Raw genomic sequence first — 16,259 nt, forward strand, 5'->3', positions numbered from 1 at the left:
TTCCCATAATTTTCTTGCAGCTTTTTTGTTTTACTAACGTCCTGCTGATTTTTGGATAACTTCTTCTCTTCTTAGTCATTGCGTTCTTCCTGTGTTTTTGAAAGAAATCAATCCAACTTGCTGTGTAAGATATTAACGGGTATAAACACTGATATTAACTGGAGTTAACAGAGATATTAACTGGAGTTAACAGAGATATTAATGTGTATCAATATAGACATTAACTGGTGTAAGCACTGATATTATATGGTGTTAACAAAGGTATTAACGGGTATAAACACTGATATTAACTAGTGTTATCCAGATTTATTAGTGAATTTCTGGACTAAAATGCACTAAACCTCCTTCTTCAAATTATACTGAAAGTCTAAACGTAGAAAACTTTCCTCACATTAAATAATGCACAGTACCAGCTTCTCTGCATAAGCACAGTCAAAATTTCAACCTTTTAAACTTTTAAATGTAACACACAACCAGCATAAAATACTTTCTTTTTAGACAATGAACTTTTTGTTCTGCTTAAGTGCACTTATGGATTTTCCCGACAAGTTATCAATCCCCCCCCCCCTTTTTTTTAAAATCAAAGTCCTTTCTCAGTCCATGAAATGAAAATAAAACCTGAAACGGTCTTCAGTCCAACAATAGATAAAATTATCACAAAGGTATTCTTCAATTGTCCTTAGAGAAAAAAAATTATGTGCTGGCCAGAAAAGAAAGTCCAACTTTTATAGAGCTTCATTTGTATACGTATGTATAGTGTGTGTGTGTGTGTTTGTGGGGGGGGCCTTGTGTATGTGTGAGTGTTTGTTGCCTGAGATGAGCAAGCACAGGTCGCAGAGATGGCAGCCAGCAAATATCCTCCTTTACAGCCACAGGGAGTCAGCAGCAGTCTCTAACAGCAAACTATGAGGGAAACATGCTCATTAGGGGCGCTCTGTCATAAATCTCGTGTCTAATTTACACAGTATAGTATTTAACATAATATACAGTATATGGCAACAGACAACAATAAAACACATTAATCAATAAAATGATAATTCAGCTACATCACCAGGATAACACTGCTATGAGGTTACTGGATTCAAAACAACACCTCTCATGCACAGCTTCACAAAACTCCGCTTGGCATGGCTAGTTAGCGGTTAGCGTCATTAGCGGTTGGCATATTAACAACATTACTCGACCACTGAAACTCAATTGTGATACATGTAACAATTCTTACAATACTGACGACATGGCACATTTAACAATAATGCTCACCTCGCAGGGAAACATGACATGACCCAATGAAATGAGCAGACGGCGACACACACATGTGGCAGCATTAACCCGCGATGCTCATTAGGGGCGCACTGTCATAAATCTCGTGACCTGTCGTAAAACTGTCATAATGTGATGTCGTCACATTACCCTTAAAGAGCATTACATTAAAACATACAAATAATACAAACACAGATAATACAAATATTTATACAATAACATAAAGTGACTGTAACTGTAGCTGGGTTACACAAGCACTGATATTAAATACTGTTAAAGATATTAACGGGTATCAACACTGATATTAACTGATGTTAACAGAGGTATTAACTGGTGTTAACAAAGATTAACTGGTGCTAACAAAGATTAACTGGTGTAAAAAGTGATATTGACTGGTGTTAACAGAGATTAACTGGAATTAACAGAGATATTACCTGGTATATAAATATTAACTGGTGTTAACAGAGGTATTAACTGGTGAAAGCACTGATATCAACTGGTGTAAACAGTGATATTGACTGTAGTTAACAGAGATTTTAACTGGTATTAACAGAGATATTAACTGCTGTTACATATTTATAAGAGAAGAACAGTGGACACAGTGTAGTTTAAAACTTAAGTGTTTATTTAAAGTTTCTTTGGTTCAAAGTTTTGGCCACAAAGAAAAAAACTACAACAGCAAATATAAAATGAGGAAATAAAAAATAGTGGTAAGATGGTTTAAACGTTCAGTGTTTCACAACTCAAAACTTTTAGGTAAACTGGAATTATTGACAGACATTTACTTTGGTGTAATTACATTCACAATCACATTTCACTGATTAAAAAATGAAAATTGAAATTTTTGTCACATCTCTTGAAAACATTTTCTCATATGATGAATGTGCTGATTTTATCTGTTCAATCAATCATGTTCATAAGCTTTTGTAGCTTGTGACTTACTTTCCAAACAAACATTTTATAATGGATTACATGAGTTTGACAACTTTAAAAGATTCGGACAGGTTTTTTTAATGCTTAATAGTTGATAACCTACTTAATGTCTTTTAATGATGACTTAATATTCAATGTCTATATCAGAGTGTATTTAAAAAGACATTTTCTGATCTCTGACCTTAGAACAGACAGGTGCTGTAGACCGTGACCTTGTGACTTATCTCCTGAAGCAGCTCCTTCACAGCTGCCTCCAGCTCCACCAGCTGCTCCGCCTTCACCTCCAGAGTCCGCTGGTTGTCTTCGTAGGACTTCTCAAGATCTGAAAGACACATACACATTTATCACTATTTTAACCTGCGCGCGTACACACACACACACACACACACACACACACACACACACACACACACACACACACACACACATGTTCTAGCCTTTTTGACTACTCAAAGCGCTTTCACAGGGTATGTCACATTCACCCATTCACACACACATTCACACAGTAGTGGCAGAGGCTACCATACAAGGTGCCACCTACTAGGTAGTAACCATTCATACGCATGTACACTCCGATGAAGCAGCATCGGGAGCAAATTGGGGTTCAGTATCTTCCACAAGGATACTTCTACATGAGGACATGAGGAGCCGGGAATCGAACTGCTGACCTTCCGATCAGAGGACAATCACTCCACCTCTGAACCACAGCCGCCCTAAGTGGGGGCGCTTCATCCATCTTTATATACAGTCTATGGTCACTGTGCTGAACATTTGACGGTTTGTCTGCTCTGTCTCTGCACTGAACATTTGACTGTTTGTCTCCTCTGTCTCTGCACTGAACATGTGACTGTTTGTCTCCTCTGTCTCTGCACTGAACATTTGACCGTTTGTCTGCTCTGTCGCTGCACTGAACATTTGACTGTTTGTCTGCTCTGTCTCTGCACTGAACATTTGACTGTTTGTCTGCTCTGTCTCTGCACTGAACATTTGACTGTTTGTCTGCTCTGTCTCTGCACTGAACATTTGACTGTCTCCTCTGTCTCTGCACTGAACATTTGACTGTTTGTCTGCTCTGTCTCTGCACTGAACATTTGACTGTCTCCTCTGTCTCTGCACTGAACATTTGACTGTTTGTCTCCTCTGTCTCTGCACTGTCAGTCTGCTGCCATCAGTGCCTCAGCTGTGTGATCTCTAAGGCCTTCTCAGTTTTGTCAGTGGTTGGAAACAGTAAAATGAATCTCTTGGGCTCAGTTGTGCTGCCCAAGCTCTACTCTAGTATCCAGATGTGCAGACAGCTGGTACACAGTCTGTATTCAAGCATGTTTCGTAAAAATAAACAATAACTATTTCTGTGCATTTTTAGTATTAACTCTAACCAGCTGCTGCAGCATGTTGTCAGCGTGATGTCAGAGCGATGTCAGCATGATGTCAGAATGATGTCAGAGTGATGTCAGTCATGTCAGTGATGTCAGAGTGATGTCAGCATGATGTCATAGTGATGTCACCTTTCAACTGCTGCAGCTTGACTCCGGCCTTCAGCAGCAGCTCTTTGGCTTCCTGCTGCAGGGACTCTGCTCTCTTCCTGGCATCAGCCACGCCCCCTGCCTTCTGACCAATCAGCTGCTCTGCTGAAGCGTATTTATCCTTCAGCTCCGAGTCCAGCTCCTGAACACACACACACACGCACACACACACACACACACACACACACACACACACACACACACAGATGATGAGTTTGATGCTCCACAGTTACATGTGTGTTTGTTACTTAGTGTGTCTCTGTCTGTCTGTCTCTGTATGAGTGTCTGTGTGTCTCAGTGTGTCTCTGTGTGCGTGTGTGTGTGTGTGTGTGTCTGTGGGTCCTCCCCCTGCAGTGTGTATTAACCCTTTCCTGTCATGTGAGCTCACCTTCTTCAGCTCCTCGGTTGTCTCTCTGATCAGCGCTGCGTCCTGATTGGTTCGTTCGGTTGTCGCAGTGACGTTCGCCGCTCTATCCTTCAGCAGTGTGACATCCTGCTCCAGTCTCTGCAGCCGCCAGGAGGCATTCACCAGTTTCAGCTCCGCATCTGCCGTCTCCGACTGCACCTGAACACAACAACAACACGCAACATCAACACCAACACGCAACATCAACACCAACACACAACATCAGCACAAAACACCAACATGCAACACCAACGCACAAAACGTAACACACAACATCAACACTAACACGCAACACCACCATCATTGTGCCTTGAGGTTTGTCACTGGTTGTAGTCACCTCACTCATCACTGGCCAGGTGTTTGAACACCAACACCAACATGCAACACACAACACCAATACACAACACCAAGACCATTACACAACACGCCACACCAACACACAAAACAAACAGTCAAAACGTAACACACAACACCAACACCAACTTACAGAGGACAGCAGGTCGTTGGTGTTGAGGATGTCAGCAGCGGCCTGCTGAATGGCGCTGCTGGCGGTGGTCTGAGCCCTCTGAGCTTCTTGCAGAGCTCGCTTCACCGTCTCTGCGGAGTCCTTGATGTCAGTGGCCTCCTCACTGACGGACACAGAGAGTCATGACATCATTCAAACCGCTGAAGATCGAGTTATTGATCGACAGATAATCGATCACATTCTTAATCAGTGATCCTGCAGACTGACATTCACTGATTTGAACCTGAAGCCCACTGATGCTCAACATACAGCCTGTGGGCCGAATGACAGGGCCCCTGACATGGGCCCTGGGTGCCCCCCCAACCATTTTCTAATTGACAGTAAAAATAAAGTGACTGACTCCGGGAATTGTTTTTGGCCTTTTAGCAAACATAAGCTGCCAGAGTCCCCCACACCTCCCGACAGAGGTCCTACCTAAGACCCTAGTGTCCTAAAATCCTAGAAATGTCCAAAAGTCCTTGTAGCACAACTGGGGTGCTGTGACTGACCTCCTGTCAGTTTGTCTGAACTGAATTTATCAAAACGTCCAAACTGAAACTGAACAGACAGGTGGGACTCACCTGGTCTGGCAGGTTCAGTCCTGATGGAGCACGTGGGCCTCACCTGGTCCAGCAGGTTCAGTTCTGATAGACAGGTAGGACTCACCTGGTCTGGCGAGCCTGGTCCAGCAGGTTCTCGGCTCTCTGGATGTCGTCGGCACTCTGCTGCAGGATGGTCTCCACGTGTCCCAGTTCTCCCAGATTCTGTCGGATCTCATCGGTCAGGTTCTGCAGCTGAGCCGGCGTGGTCGGCATCTGCATGGCCAGAACCTCATTAGCCACCAGCTCCACACTCTCTAGGTCTGCAGCATCCTCTGAAACAACAAGATTTGGACTTGTTTAGACACACCCATCTGAGACACCTGAAGCAGAGCAGCTGAGACCAGGTGACCATCCGCAGAAAGTCACATGACTCTGAACACCTGAGGCAGCTCAGGAGAGACGTACGTGTGAGAAAGTCTCTGATCTGCCTGATCAGGTCTCTCAGCTCCTCGTTGCTCCGCTGGACCTTCAGTTTGGTTCTGTTGGTCTTCATCAGGACGTCATGAGCGCTCAGCTTCACCCCATCCGCCTTCAGCTTCGCTTCTGACACCTGTCAGACAAAACACAGGTCAAAACCCCCACCACAGTCCAACAGGCCCAGCTCAGACCAGGACCCTTCAGGTCCAGCTCAGACCAGGAGACTCACCATCTTCGAGAGTTTCTCCACTTCCTGCATGGCGCTGATGATTTCCTGTTCAGAGTCTCGGGCCTTCTTCCAGGCGCCGTTGGCAGTTGTCACCACACCATCACATCCTTCCCCTCCACACCGAACTCGACCATCAGAGTCCACACAGCCAAGACCTCCACAGGGGGAGGACGAGCAGGAGTCCTGACCTGATGCTGGACTGCCGCAGATCTGGAGAGACCAGGACAGATTCTTCAGACATCGGTGTAAAAAAAGTTAGATCTGAACGTGATGCCGCGGCGTGACATCCTGATGACGTTATTAACTTGACCTCTCACCTTGTGGCTGAGCTCTGATTGGTCCAGAGTCTGCAGCTGTCCTGCCAGGTCGTCCAGCCTCTGAGCATGCTCAGTATGCCCTTTCAGGAACCCCTCCCTGGTCTGGTTCAGTCGGTCCTCTGTCAGCTGCCGTAAAGCCCCAGAGGTTTCCACGGGGCTGCCGGGGTCAATAGTGGAGGCGTTCGCTCGAGCTTCCGCCGCCTCCGACTGCAGGAAGTACTTAGTGACGCTGGCCGTCGCCCCTGGCAACAGACAGCAAGTACAAATCAGATGTTTGAAAAACTAAAAAACAACCGACGAATCTTCTTCTGTCTGAACTTGTCGGAACTAAAGCCGACATCTAACCTGACTGACCCCAAATATTAACAACTAATAAGCTATTATTACTATTATTAACTAACCCCACTGACCCCTACAGACCTGAATGACCCCGACTAACCCCAATGACCCCTACAGACCTGAATGACCCCGACTAACCCCACTGACCCCTACAGACCTGAATGACCCCGACTAACCCCACTGACCCCTACAGACCTGAATGACCCCGACTAACCCCACTGACCCCTACAGACCTGAATGACCCCGACTAACCCCACTGACCCCTACAGACCTGAATGACCCCGACTAACCCCACTGACCCCTACAGACCTGAATGACCCCGACTAACCCCACTGACCCCTACAGACCTGAATGACCCCGACTAACCCCACTGACCCCTACAGACCTGAATGACCCCGACTAACCCCTCTGACCCCTACAGACCTGAATGACCCCGACTAACCCCACTGACCCCTACAGACCTGAATGACCCCGACTAACCCCACTGACCCCTACAGACCTGAATGACCCCGACTAACCCCTCTGACCCCTACAGACCTAAATGACCCCAACTAACCCACTGACCCCTCTCTCGCTGTCATCACTCTCACCTATGATGTCATCTGCCCTCACCTGTGATGTCACATGACCTGCTCTCACCTGTGATGTCACATGACCTGCCCTCACCTGTAATGTCACATGACCTGCTCTCACCTGTGATGTCACATGACCTGCTCTCACCTGTGATGTCAGAGTTCTTGATGAACTCCACCTGTCCCAGCAGCTCCTGAACAGTGTGCTCCAGTTTCTGAGTGTCCGCCGTCACAGAGTCCAGTTTGGTGTCCGTGGTCGCAGCCTCATCCTGCACCTGGACCAGAGTCTCCTCTGTGTGGTTCAACATGTGGCTCAGGGCCCCCATCAGGTCACTGTGGGGAACAGGGGGTCTCATTAATTGGCTTTTATCTCAATGTCTCCTGTAGACCTGGAACTCACCTGTGGACCTGGTCTAACCTGTGGACCTGGTCTCACCTGGGTACTCAGTCTCACCTGAGTTTCAACTGTAGTTCTGGACTCACCTGGCCTGCTGCAGCAGCTGCTGGACCTCCGTCAGCGGTTGCGACGCCACGTTCTGGCTCAGGAGGACCCGGATGTCAGCGGCGCTCCTCTCTATGCTCTCAATGGACTTCCTGTATGGTCCGCTGACCCCACCCGCTTTGATGGCATTGACCTTGTTGACGAGGCGATGCGTCTGATTGGTCAGCTGACCAATGATGTCATCCCACACGGCAAAGCACTGGTGGCAGCGGCGGCAGTCGGGGAAGGTCCCTGAGAAACCACGGGCACACGTGTCGCAGCGAGGACCTGAAACGCCCTCCACGCAGACGCAGTGACCACTGTGTTTATCACACTGCGGCTCCGAGATCCCCCGAGGGTCACAATCACAAGCTGAGGGTCAGACACAGCCAGGGTCAGACGTCAGAGAGGACAGCCAATCACAGCTGAGGGTGAACAGCCAATCACAGCTGAGGATGAACAGCCAATCACAGCTGAGGGTGAACAGCCAATCACAGCTGAGGGTGAACAGCCAATCACAGCTGAGAGTGAACATGCTGACCTCCTTCAGTCTCTCATGTCAGTCGGTCTCATTAACTCGAGTTTATCTCAAATTCATCTGAATTTGTTCGTCTAAACTGAGATCTTAAGTGATCAGATGGGAACCGGAATGTGGATTATTTTTGTTATTATTGATCACAACTTTGTTTCTAGGCTGAAACTTGAGTTTGTTTTCAGATCCAGTTTATTGATCTCTGCACTTATCTGCTGATCACAGCCTGAAGAAACTCAGTGCGACTGTGCTTCACGTTTTACACCACTGACACCACTGATCAATCGCTGATCAATCGCTGATCGATCACTGACACCACTGATCAATCTCTGATCTAACTGATCAATCAGCGATCACTGATCAAACTGATTAATCAGAGATCTCTGATCTAACTGATTGAAATATCTCTCACTGTTTAAATCAGAACGTGAAACGTGAAATTTTGAACATGGATGTGGAGATGTTCATGCATCTGAACGCCGTGTCTCTGTTTTCCGCTCGTTTTAACAGTTATTATAGTTTTAAGGGTTTAAGTTATTTTGGACATTTTCTTCTGGGCTCTAACGCAGACCAATCTGCGAAACGATCAACAAAACTGAAGCTCATTCAGCCGCTCTGAGACCCACTGAGCTGAAATCTGACACAGGAAGACATTACACACAAGAAACACACACACACACACACACACACACATACACACACACACAAATGTTAAAAAAACAAACAGATGTTCACACACAGAGATGTTCACACACACGTTTAAAAAAAACACACACACACACACACACAAATGTTAAAAAAACAAACACAGATGTTCACACACACACACACACACACACACATACTCGCACGTTGAAAACACACACACACACACACACACACACTCACACACACACAGAAACAGAAACACACCAACAGTTTGTATTAATCAGATAAAAAAGTCAAAATTTCTTCAGGAGCCAAACTTTCATTTGCTGTAAAAACAGGAAGAGAAGGAGACAAATGTCTGTCCAACTTCCTGTTCATCCACACCGCTCTGTGTGTGTTTCTGTATGTGTGTTTTCAGCATCTGGTTTGTATTAAACATGAAGCACAAGAGACAGTGTGTCCACTGTGACTCAGCATATCTAACCCATGACACAGCAGATCGGAGCCGTAACTCAATCTGAGCCCTGACTCAGCAGATCTGAGCCCTGACTCGGCAGTTTCTCCAAGTAAACATCATAAAAGTGTTTCCATGGTGACGCTCAGTCGTGGCTGGTGGTCAATGTTTCCTGACGGTGTGTGATGTCACAGACCGTGGCTCCTCCTCCTGGCTATGATTGACTGATAAAAAAAAGTGGACATACCGTGACATTTGACTTCCGGGTCGCCCCAGAACAACTCTCTGCACTCGCTGCAGGTCCTCCCTCCGAAACCCGGCTGGCAGGAACACTGACCGCTGACCTGTGGACCACACACACCGCTTAAAGCACGGACCCTAACAGTGTCAGCACTGACCCCAACAAAGTTAGCACTGACCCTGAAAGAGTCAGCACGGACCCTGACAGAGTCAGCACGGAGCCTAACAGAGTCAACATGGACCCTGAGAGAATCAGCACGGACCCTGACAGAGTCGGCTCTGAAGTGACAGTTTGCTGTCATAACATTTTGAATGTCTTCGTGCATCACATGACCTCGTCCTCACCTCGTTGCAGGACGTCCCATATGAGTGTTTGGGGTCACAGTCGCAGCTCTGACAGCCGGTGCCGCTCGCCATGTTCCAGGTATCGGCGGCACAGTGGTCACAGTGTTGGCCAACAACGTTGGGCAGACAGCGACACTGACCGCTGCTGCGCTCGCAGTGACAGTCAGTGGAGGACGGACAGCTGGACGGATCGCTGCCCAGACGGTTACAGACACACTCTAAGGACGCCAGCAGGACACGATTTACTGAACACTGTCATCCAGACATTACACATTCAACTAGCCCACCCAGTAAAACCGGTACACCCAGTAAAACCAGTATGACCAGTAAACCAAGTACACCCAGTAAACCCTGTAAAACCAGTATGACCAGTAAACCAAGTACACCCAGTAAACCCTGTAAAACCAGTATGACCAGTAAACCAAGTACACCCAGTAAACCCCGCTGGACTCACTCCTGCAGTCCTGCAGCAGGGCGTTGCCGTAATAACCCAGCTTGCAGTGTTGGCAGGCGGCGCCCTCGCTGTGGTGCAAGCAGCGCAGACACTCTCCGGTCGCCGCGTTGCAGGACTCGGGGTCCAACAGGTCGATATTGTTGTTGCACTGACACGGCTGACACCGCCCCTTTGCCTCCCCAGGGTTTCCATAGTAACCAGGTGAGCACTCATCACAGCGAGCACCTGCGGAGAGAAGGAGGAGGCGGGATTATATGAAAGGGCGGGGCTGTATGTAGGGGGCGGGGCTACAGACTGAGAGACGGCTGCTTTAGAAATGTGTCCCAACATTAGTGTCAATAAAGTTTCGTGCTGTGGTACTTAAGTTTTGAAGTTTCCAATAATCAGCGTTGATAAAAGCCATCCCCTATCACGGATATAAGTGCACTATATAGTGTGTTTGCATTTTCAGTAGTGTTCAGATTCTCAGCGGTTAATTTCATTCACCATATAGAGCGCTATAAAATACAATGCACAACAAATGTACATACAATGTACCTTATAACTCCAAGTCCCCAGGAAGTGCGCCATGCATTGATGCAAAATTTACATAGTGGCATAAAGTGTAATTACACCATTTGAGTGGGTCATGTGATGACACTGGGAAGACTTTTCCCCATTGACTAACGTGAGGAAAGAGACGTCTGTAAATCAGTAAATCATTTTTTGTGAGCATCAAAACCCAGCACTACACGTCTTCTATCCCTGTCTGGATGTAAACCATCCAGTTCTATAACATTTTTTAATGTCTAAAAGAGCTGCAACACCAAATTTTTTAGACCACATTCAAGCTAGCAAAGGCGCTAATCCGGAAGTCGGTCGCTCTGCCGGTGGGAGTTAACCACTTGGCCGCACTTGCCAGGCTTGGCAGCGTTCGGCTGCTGTTCATCTCTACTACGCTGCTCTATGGGCCAGTAAATCCGGGTATTTTACACATTTCTAAACTCAGAAAAAGAGCTTCCTCTGCCACATACGCCATTGAGCAGCTCTCATAGGAATGAACCCGCCCCCACAGGTGTATCCAGATTTCACTAAAATACATCCATGTCCCGTATACCACAATGCAATGCACGTGTGTATTTCTGAAGAAAAAAACCTCCAAGGTAGTGTCCGAAATCTCATTATCATTATTCCCTATATAGTGCACTATTTAATACACACTGTGGCGTGAATAGTGAGTGAGTGACGGTTTTTAATCATCAGTGTTGATAAAGTTATAAATTGAAGGTGTAAATTAAGTTTTTACCTTTGTATCCAGTATGGCAGACACACACGGCTTGTTGGGAGTCTTCGCCACGGTAACAACTTTCTGCAAACTGCCGCAAGCTGCTGGGGCCATCGGGACACCGGCAGGGACGACAGTGGTCACCTGACCCCAACGTTGGGTCGCCATAGTAACCGTCCAGACACCTGAGCAAAGGTGAGAGAGAGGAAGTGAGGAATGCAGATCTCAGGTGACTCACCTGTGAAAGGTGTCCTATCTCAGGTGTGATTGACCATTCTCAGGTGCGACTCCCCTGTCACAAGTGCGATTAACCTATCACAGGCGTGACTCACCTGTCACAGGTGCAACTCATCTGTCACAGGTTTTTATCGCAGGCGTGACTCACCTGTCACAGGTGTGTCCAGTGCTGTGGTCCCTGCAGTCGATGCAGCGCCCGGTGACGGGGTCACAGTGGTCACTGTGTCCGTTGCAGGTGCAGGGTCGGCAGGTGGGAAAGCCCCAGTGACCCGGCAGGCAGCGTTCACACTGACGTCCGTACGCTCCGGAGACACACTCACACTGACCACTTAGCTGATCGCAGAACGAACTCCGAGACCCCAGAGGGTTGCACGCACACGCTGCACAGACACACAGACAGCAGGTTAACACAGTGCGTTCACACTGCACGCTCATGAGTGATAAACAGCTGATCGCTCTCAGTACTGATCACTGATGAGGCGATCGGTTCTGACCTCTGCAGCCGTTTGGTCCGAACTGGAAAGTGGCCGGAGCACAGCGGTCACAGTTCCTGCCGACCACGTTGGGGCGACACTGACACTGACCGCCGCTGGGAACACACACGGTGCTGAGGGAGCCATGAGGGTCACACTGGCATTCTGGGAAATGGAGCCCAGCAGAGGAGAGGCATTGGACAGACGTCAACAGAACAAATTCATGACTGAGAGACGGACACCGAAGGATTAAAGACCGCCTGAATACATCTGAGGAAGAAGAGACCAGCAGAGTCTGCTCAAGAGGACCGACAGAAACACTGACGAGTGACATCACTGACAGGGGACGTCCTTCAGGGACAGAGGAGGTCGTTTTGCCTGAGACCCAAAAAATAAACAACATACGCAGCTTCACCACTCAACAACAGGAAGCTGAACTGACACCCAGACGTGGAGAGATCAGATGTCAGCGTTTGTGTTTCTGATCGGGAGGATTCACAGACTGATGACTCATCGTCCAGAAATGTGAGTGTGAGCGTCTCAGTAAACAGGAAGTCGGTGCAGAGCAGACAGAATCTGAGGGATGTTTGTGGTTGTAATAAAAGTGGAGCTGCTGCGTGTCGGAGCAGGTTAAAGTCCTGAAAAGGGAATGAAGTTGAGTGTGAATGTGGCGATGTGAGGGAGCTGAAGAACGCCGCGTCATGATGTTTCTGACGCTTAGATTGTTGAATTTGGAGTTAAATGTGGAGGCTGAAATATTGGACTGAGGTTTCATTGTTCATTTTTCTCACTGGCTGAATGCCGCAATGGATGGTAGTGCATCGAGAAGCAGCTGGTTTACGGTGGTCAGATATAAGGCAGACGACGGTACCTTTGGCTCCCTGGTGTAACATGGCGGAGATGCTGAAGATGTAGTTTCTGCAGATGTCGGTCATCGGCGACTTGATGACGCTCTGGCTGTTCTCCAGACAGCGATAGCGCTCAAACATTTCCCAGCCACCGTTCCTGCCGGAGTCTCCTCCCTCCGAGGACGAGAAAATGTCCAGGCTTTTACAGTGAGGCATCAACACGATCTGAGGACGGACACAGACACACGACTGTCCACGGGTGTGTTCACAGAGACACCTGCGGGTCACCTGATCGAGCGCTTTAAACAACCGATGAACTGTTTCAGTGACGAGCTGAAACTGTCTGTATTTCAGCTCTTCTCTCCATCACAGTAAACTGAAGATTTTAAAATCATAAACAAAGAGTTTCCTCACCGAGTCGATGAGCGTGTACGGAGACTGGACGTCACTGAGCGCCGAGTACAGCGGCAGACTGAGGCGGATCGTGTAGTTCAGCCCAGATTCAAAACAAACCGGTCTGGGCAGAGCCACATACCTGAGGGGACACACAGAGACCACAGAGACCTCCTACAGTCAGAAAACAACACTGTCGACAAATCACCGGACCCGAAACATCAACACAGGAGCAGGAACACCTACGTGTTAATATGTAACACCTGTGTGAACGTTAAAAAACTTGTTTGTGAATATTCAACACCTGCCTGTGAATCTCTAAAACCTACGTGTGAACATTGACACCTGCGTGTGAATGTTAAACTCCTGCATGTGAATCGTACCTGTGTGTTAGTATTTAACAGCTGTGTGAATGTTTAACACCTGAGTCTAAATATTTAACACCTGTGTATGATTGTTTGAAACTCGTGTGAATGTTCATGCATATGAATGTTTGAAACCCGTGTGTGAATGTTACACACCTGCGTTTGACTGTTCAACACCTGCGTGTGAACGCTAAACTCCTGTATTTAACGCGAATCGTGTCACAGGAGTGTTCAGGAGACCCTGTTGATTTTCGGTTGCTGAACGTTACCGTGAGCCGGGGTGAAGAGAGACGACCTGGTGGTCGTCGTCGGGCACGGTGTTGACACAGCGGCTGTCTGCTCTGATTGGTCCAGGTCTCATCACCGTCATCAGAACCTCCTCCCATTGGTCAGGCAGCTGCAGCATCGACAAACACACAACACAACTTCATTCTTCACTCTTTTCTTTTCTTTACCGTTTTTATCGTTTCTCTTCTTTTATCTGTTTCTTTCTTTCTTTTTTCTCTCTCCCTTTGGATCACAAACGCCATTATTCATAAACCTCTCCGCAGCTCCTCTAAATCCAAACTCAATAAGAATTATGGTTTAAAACGAGTTATTTTATTGGCATCAAGACAACGTATAAAATAAAAGCTCTCTTCACGTCCACTTCTGTGAAATAATTCAAAACAGGAAGTTTCGTCTGCTCTAACAGACTGACAGTCGACATCCCTCAGAAATGTTCTTCAAGGACAAACTAAATCACTGGGAGCTCTGTTCGTCACAACATTTAACCGTCAGGACTTTGATCTGTAAAAATATATTTTCAGCATAATTAAAGTACATAGTACACAGTACAAACACACGCTGAAACACACGCTGAAACACAGTACAAATACACGCTGAAACACAGTACAAACACACGCTGAAACACACGCTGAAACACAGTACAAATACACGCTGAAACACAGTACAAACACACGCTGAAACACAGTACAAACACACGCTGAAACACAGTACAAACACACGCTGAAACACAGTACAAATACACACTGAAACACACGCTGAAACACAGTACAAATATATGATGAAACACAGTACAAACACACGCTGAAACACAGTACAAACACGCTGAAACACAGTACAAACACACGCTGAAACACAGTACAAACACACAATGAAACAGTACAAACACACGCTGAAACACAGTACAAACACACAATGAAACACAGTACAAACACACGCTGAAACACAGTACAAACACGCTGAAACACAGTACAAACACAGTACAAACACACGCTGAAACACAGTACAAACACACAATGAAACACAGTACAAACACACGCTGAAACACAGAACAAATACACGCTGAAACACAGTACAAATACACACTGAAACACACGCTGAAACACAGTACAAATATATGCTGAAACACAGTACAAACACACGCTGAAACACAGTACAAACACACGCTGAAACACAGTACAAACACACGCTGAAACACAGTACAAACACACGCTGAAACACAGTACAAACACACAATGAAACACAGTACAAACACACGCTGAAACACAGTACAAACACACAATGAAACACAGTACAAACACACGCTGAAACACAGTACAAACACACAATGAAACACAGTACAAACACACGCTGAAACACAGTACAAACACGCTGAAACACAGTACAAACACACGCTGAAACAGTACAAACACACAATGAAACAGTACAAACACACGCTGAAACACAGTACAAACACACAATGAAACACAGTACAAACACACGCTGAAACACAGAACAAATACACGCTGAAACACAGTACAAATACACACTGAAACACACGCTGAAATACAGTACAAATATATGCTGAAACACAGTACAAACACACGCTGAAACACAGTACAAACACACGCTGAAACACAGTACAAACACACGCTGAAACACAGTACAAACACACGCTGAAACACAGTACAAACACACAATGAAACACAGTACAAACACACGCTGAAACACAGTACAAATACATGCTCAAACACGGTACAAACATGCTGAATCCTTTAATTAGAGACTGCCCTAAAATAATCATAAAACAATCCTGGACTCTGAATTCATGCGGACCCACAGAGACAACAGACACACATTACAGAGGGGACGCCAGCGTCCAATCAGGTGGGCGGGGCCTCACCCGGCAGACAGTGTCCTACCTGCGGTTCATAGCGGATGAGGACATCGTACTCCATGGAGTGGGGGATGTTGTCCACAGAGAACTCCAGGAAGGCCCCCTCTGGGACATTGACCAGGCCGACACCTGTCCAGGTGGGACTGCGGTCCAGGGGGTGTGGCCTGGGGACCATTGTCACTCCCTGAGGGGACGAGACAAAGGCGTGAAAACTGATCAGCTTTTGTTTTTATAATCCTTATCATACAAGCAAGCAATACA

At 46.8% G+C, this 16,259-nt stretch overlaps 1 protein-coding gene across 1 annotated transcript in view; it reads right to left on the reverse strand.

Annotated features, from left to right (window-relative positions):
• Positions 1–1,864: 1,864 nt before the first annotated feature.
• Positions 1,865–16,259, reverse strand: part of lamb1a (laminin, beta 1a) — a 36,227-nt gene continuing 21,832 nt past the window's right edge. Inside the window, exons 14-33 of the mRNA XM_088079473.1 lie at positions 16,024–16,182; positions 14,107–14,234; positions 13,494–13,614; positions 13,103–13,304; positions 12,253–12,396; positions 11,907–12,138; positions 11,543–11,706; positions 10,258–10,482; positions 9,804–10,021; positions 9,466–9,562; positions 7,587–7,956; positions 7,252–7,436; positions 6,193–6,434; positions 5,876–6,085; positions 5,635–5,779; positions 5,294–5,501; positions 4,610–4,751; positions 4,105–4,281; positions 3,699–3,858; positions 1,865–2,515 (exon numbers count right to left, since the gene is read on the reverse strand). Of these exons, the coding sequence (XP_087935599.1) occupies positions 2,376–2,515; positions 3,699–3,858; positions 4,105–4,281; positions 4,610–4,751; positions 5,294–5,501; positions 5,635–5,779; positions 5,876–6,085; positions 6,193–6,434; positions 7,252–7,436; positions 7,587–7,956; positions 9,466–9,562; positions 9,804–10,021; positions 10,258–10,482; positions 11,543–11,706; positions 11,907–12,138; positions 12,253–12,396; positions 13,103–13,304; positions 13,494–13,614; positions 14,107–14,234; positions 16,024–16,182 (3,669 nt within the window). The 3' untranslated portion in view covers positions 1,865–2,375. The remainder of the gene's footprint in view (positions 2,516–3,698; positions 3,859–4,104; positions 4,282–4,609; positions 4,752–5,293; positions 5,502–5,634; positions 5,780–5,875; positions 6,086–6,192; positions 6,435–7,251; positions 7,437–7,586; positions 7,957–9,465; positions 9,563–9,803; positions 10,022–10,257; positions 10,483–11,542; positions 11,707–11,906; positions 12,139–12,252; positions 12,397–13,102; positions 13,305–13,493; positions 13,615–14,106; positions 14,235–16,023; positions 16,183–16,259) is intronic.

Source organism: Plectropomus leopardus, chromosome 7, assembly GCF_026936395.1.
Source record: "Plectropomus leopardus strain MGB_pleo_1.0 chromosome 7, ASM2693639v1, whole genome shotgun sequence".
NCBI classification, from domain to species: domain Eukaryota; kingdom Metazoa; phylum Chordata; class Actinopteri; order Perciformes; family Serranidae; genus Plectropomus; species Plectropomus leopardus.